At 36.3% G+C, this 4,876-nt stretch overlaps 1 protein-coding gene across 1 annotated transcript; it reads left to right on the top strand.

The window, feature by feature from the left end:
- The first annotated feature begins 1,526 nt into the window (after window positions 1–1,526).
- LOC129726647 (thioredoxin domain-containing protein 9) lies at window positions 1,527–4,115 on the top strand. Its single transcript, XM_055683597.1, has 4 exons — window positions 1,527–1,687; window positions 2,534–2,730; window positions 2,789–3,148; window positions 3,204–4,115. Exons 2-4 carry the CDS (start codon window positions 2,554–2,556, stop codon window positions 3,321–3,323), a joined length of 657 nt encoding a protein of 218 aa, XP_055539572.1. The 5' UTR covers window positions 1,527–1,687; window positions 2,534–2,553; the 3' UTR covers window positions 3,324–4,115.
- The last annotated feature ends 761 nt before the right edge of the window (window positions 4,116–4,876 follow it).

Raw genomic sequence — 4,876 nt, 5'->3', positions numbered from 1 at the left:
GCACTAATAAGTTTGTTTCTCAGCGCTATTAACTGGACACTTCATGCAGATCATCTCTGGCATAATCAATCGCGTAATTTGAAAAGTACATGTTATAAATTTACAACATTTTGTGTGTAATTTAGAGGTTTACTGTTCGGTTGTTTGTTCTTTTATTTCTTCAACACCTTTACCGGAATTATCCTGCGTAGCGATCCTCCTTTATTTAGGCAAGAAGCAGAGTGATGTGCTTGCGCTTTATCATATTACTTCTCGTTGGAATTTTTGTATGAAAAAGTATTGACCAAATACATAAAATATTTACTACAGCAGCAAGACAGATGAGCAAAGAACATTTTCATCGGCATAGTTTTATCGCAATGGAATTAAGAAATTTTCCAAAGCAGGAAGAAAACAAACAATCGGCGCTCCCTTTTGAAAAATTTGCCCAGTTGTCAGTTCATCCAACTAACGAACACGATTCGCTAGTTGGGTGGCAGTTGTGTTCCAACCAACGAGTTTCGGCTGTATACAGATTAACAGATTTTCCAAAATTGACATTAATTTTCATGAACACTTCAAATTGTAATGCATTAAATATAAAATAAATTGAATATTTCAATTCCTCACACGTTTCAGCTCAAAAATGGATTATGTATATGTAACATGAAAACTTGAAAAATATAATGTTCTCTATGTTTCGTCAATACAGATTTTTGTTACAGATATTTTTGTTCCAGATACAGATGCTCAGATTTTTTCAAAGGAAAATACAGATTTAGATGTGGCAACCCTGGTGGCGGGTTGAAGCTGAAAAAGTTTACAGTGCGCTTCGGGCAACACGCCAGGTCAATACTGGATCAAAATCGAGCGAATAGAGAAGGGTTTTGACAACAGTTCGGTTGCTTCCAGATCAAAACGAGGTGAGCTGGTGGAATAAAAAAATTCGCTAACTCAAAATTGCTTGCCTTTAAGCACAGAGAGGAGAATTCCCCTAAGAGGAATCTTCACCATAAAGCATAGTTTACAGTTCCAAGCGAAGTGAAATATTTGACAAGTGAAAAAGCGTAAATTTTCGCTTGCGAAATCTGTCGTGAAAACCCGTTTGTGGAACACGCAGGTATTTCACCAGTCTGCAGTTTACAGTTTAAGTGAAGCGAAATTCACGAGTTTACACTCCGAGCAAAAAGAAAATTGGCTGCAACTGACAGTATATAAACGAATGCATGTTTTCGCTTGCTGCTGCCTTTTTCACTAGCGTTTGCATGCGTGAAAAAAGTAAACCCAAGTGAAAAAGATAAGATCCACAACCTTCGATTTCGCTGGATAGAATTTGTTTACAGGTCCGAGCGAAGTGAAATTTTTGCAGGTTGCATTTTTCACGAGCGTGAAAAAATGAACATTTTGTATGAGATTTTCACTTTGCTTGGATCTCTAAATAGGGCTTAAGGTATGTATTATTTTCAGTGTAGTTGGCAGGTGCTTTATCCGCCAGACTCTAAATTTACGACATCAATGAGAGAAGGTGTTCTACGGAAAATGTCGAAAAGTATTCATCACTAACACAACCGCAACTGTTGAATAAGTACACAAAAAGAACATTATCACCGTGAGCAACAGTAACACGAACATAAATTGATTCAACCCAGGACAGAAAAACTAACGGGAGCTGTTAAATTTCTTAAATTGTACTTGAATCGAGAAATCAGTAAGTAAAAACTATCTATTTTCCAAATATTTAGAAACTTCGGCGACAATTTCATCTTAAAGTTTGAACGAAGTTGTACTGTTTCAAGCGACAAGCGGCGAAACATTGATCATGTGCTTTGCGGCATTCCGATCCGGTTCAGGAAGTTGATGTTTTTTTTCTATGATTTGGTTCGTTGCCAAAACCATAGCAAAAAGAGAAAAGCACTTTGATTAATCTAATGTTCTATGTTCATTTACTTGAGATGGTTTTTCGCCCAAGTCGAGCTTCCAAAGGGAAGGGTGTTTTATAGGCACGCCTACTACTCTTCTGTCAATATTCGTTGAAACCGGACTGCTTGTTAGTCAACCTCTGAGCACAAAAAAAGTGTTGAGCAGGTTAACAAAAAATCTGAGTCTTCAATTAATTTATTTTAATGATGCAGATAGCATTGACTATACCAAACGGGCAAAGACTTCATTTATTATGGTTCACCCCAACTCTGTGAATATCTGTAAATTTTGAGATCTCCAGGTTTCTCTAACTTTGTGCTTTTAAAATCTGAATAATAAACCTGATATTTCTTAAGTTTTTTTTTTCAAACACACATTTTTGCAACTCTCAGCTAATTAGTTAATGATTAGCTAAGGATTGCATTGATTGTTTTCAACTTTTCAAATACGTTAATTTACAAATGACATTTTAGCAAAAGCGGCAAGTTTACAGACATTTCAAGTTCTATATAAGTGTTGTAAATTTCAATTAAAAAAATTTTATATTTTGAGGAGACTCGAAATTTGTTTTTGAACCTTACTTCGAAACAATGTTAGTCAATTTCAAAAGCATTTTTCCACTAACTCTTTATAGTTGGTATTAGATCGACAGTCATGGAACATGTGTTGCAAAATTCACTTATCAATGCCGCAGTACAGCTGGAAAAGCAGCTGGATGGAGAGTTGGCTCGTTTGGATAGTCTAGGTGGGGAGGACTTGGAGAAGCTCCGCGAGCAGCGGATCCAGGAAATGAAAAAACAGGCTGCTCAGCGTCAAGAGTGGAAAAATAATGTAAGTCAATTTTTATGTAATTCGAAAATTCAGGGGATTAACTACCAGTTTTCTTTAGGGCCATGGTGAGTATATAGAACTGGCAGACGAAAAGGAATTTTTCGAGGTGAGCAAAAAATCTGCCAATATTGTATGTCACTTCTATCGCGACTCAACGCCGCGTTGCCGAATTGTTGACATGCATCTAAAGATACTGGCTACCAAGCACATAGAGGCCAAGTTTTGTAAAGTGAATGCCGAAAAATGCCCCTTTTTGACTCAGCGGCTGCGTATCAAAGTGATCCCTAGTATAGCCCTAATAAAAGACAGTAAAACCAAGGATTATATTGTTGGTTTTACTGATCTAGGTAACTGTGACGATTTCAGCACTGAAATGCTCGAATGGAGAATCGCACAATCTGGAGCAATAAATTATAATGTAAGTATTCTTTCGATAAAATTAAACATTTAACTTCAGCAACACATGTTTCTAGGGTGATCTACTGACACCGCCTGATGATAAAAAAAAGAAAAAGACTTCTGCATACCCCACAAAGAAAACCATTCGCGGCGGCTACGATTCGGACGATTCTGATATTGATTTCGATGATTGAGTGGCTCAAATTGATTGACATCTGGGCAATCATTCGCAAAAGCATGTGGGTCCCAAATTTATTGCGTTGGTAGAAAGTTAAACAGATAAAATAGACCAGAACACTTCTGGTCGCAGATATCTCGATATCGCTTATGCAGCGAAACTGTAGTATTTGAACCGTTTTTAGTGAAGTCCAAGAACCTCTTTAGTCAACACATTCGCACAGGTAATCGTAAACGGAATGTGTCGTATATTCCCGAACTAGCGCAAAACCATCCTTATTGATCTAAATTTTAATCTTATATCGGTATTCTAATATTGAGTGCTTGTTCATTGTACAACACGCCTTAGCTTTCATTACAACATTATAATCTAGTACATTAGAGTTAAAATTTTTTTATACGACTTCAGACTCTACCTCCCTTATTGTCCTCGTAAGTATTTAACAACCGCGTTAAGGCATCCTAATGAACGCATGCTTTTGTATACTTTGAGATAGATTTAAGTAAACGGAAACTTCGACGCACTTTAAATGCTGCAACTTACGTAGTTTCAAAAGAAAGTATGGCAGAATTAATGATAGCTTACTAACAACCATGACCATTTTTGGTAATGATTTTAAAATTTGCTGATTATTGTCTTCAGAAGTGAAAAACGTTTCGAATTTTTAAAGCTTAGTTGCCCCTGACCCAATGTTTGCATTGCGTTGAAGAGTAGATTTAAGATATATTATTTTTGTACTAATTTGACGAATTTGAATTTGCAGGCAAATGTAATCATAATTTTGCAAATAAACTAAGTTTTCTATTTATTCGAACGTTATTTTATTTTCCTTCCACGATTGTTTGAGGAGAGTTTGATGTATGGGCTTGTATGTGTGTTTATATAATAAAATGACACTGCAGACAGACGTCCAAGCTAAGTTACCAACATGTGTAAAATTTTATATTATTAGCAAAGCGTAACTATATGATAGCGCTACCAGCGACGCCAGTGTCGTACATCTGCGAATTAATTTTGTTGTAGCTATAAGGTCATCATGTGGCGCTAGCGTACATTTGTTTTATAACGTACTTCTGCTCGAAAATTTACACAGAATTTTCGATCAATGTTGTTCTTGCTTGAACGTCTGCCTGTGGATACACCCTTCGAATCAACAACCGATGATTTGTATACAATGATAAGGTTGCAAAAGTTAACTTTCAATGTCTATTAAGACTAATAGCACATACATAAGACATACGTAACACTCAGGAAGAAATCTTCCAAAAAAGTTGGTACAAAATGAACTACTCGAATGGTACCACACCCTGAATAAAATCACGGTTTGAGTTGTTTTTGAAGACAATGTACCTGCGCAGCCCTACATTTGTCTCGTTCCTACTCGAAAATTGTTGCATTGATTTTGTAAATAACTTTTTGACAGTTCCTTATGGGATTTTCTTTGGGGTTCGATAAAGCCGAGAAAAAGAAAATTCATTTTGTTCATTATTTATCGAGCAGTTTGGCAGGGCGAGGTACGAAGTACTATGGGGCAACATGTAGCAGAAAAATGTAATGTAATGTTTTGAA

The sequence above is a fragment of the Wyeomyia smithii genome, chromosome 1 (genome assembly GCF_029784165.1).
Source record: "Wyeomyia smithii strain HCP4-BCI-WySm-NY-G18 chromosome 1, ASM2978416v1, whole genome shotgun sequence".
In the NCBI taxonomy this organism is placed as follows: domain Eukaryota; kingdom Metazoa; phylum Arthropoda; class Insecta; order Diptera; family Culicidae; genus Wyeomyia; species Wyeomyia smithii.
This window is presented reverse-complemented; position numbering and strand designations above follow the sequence as displayed.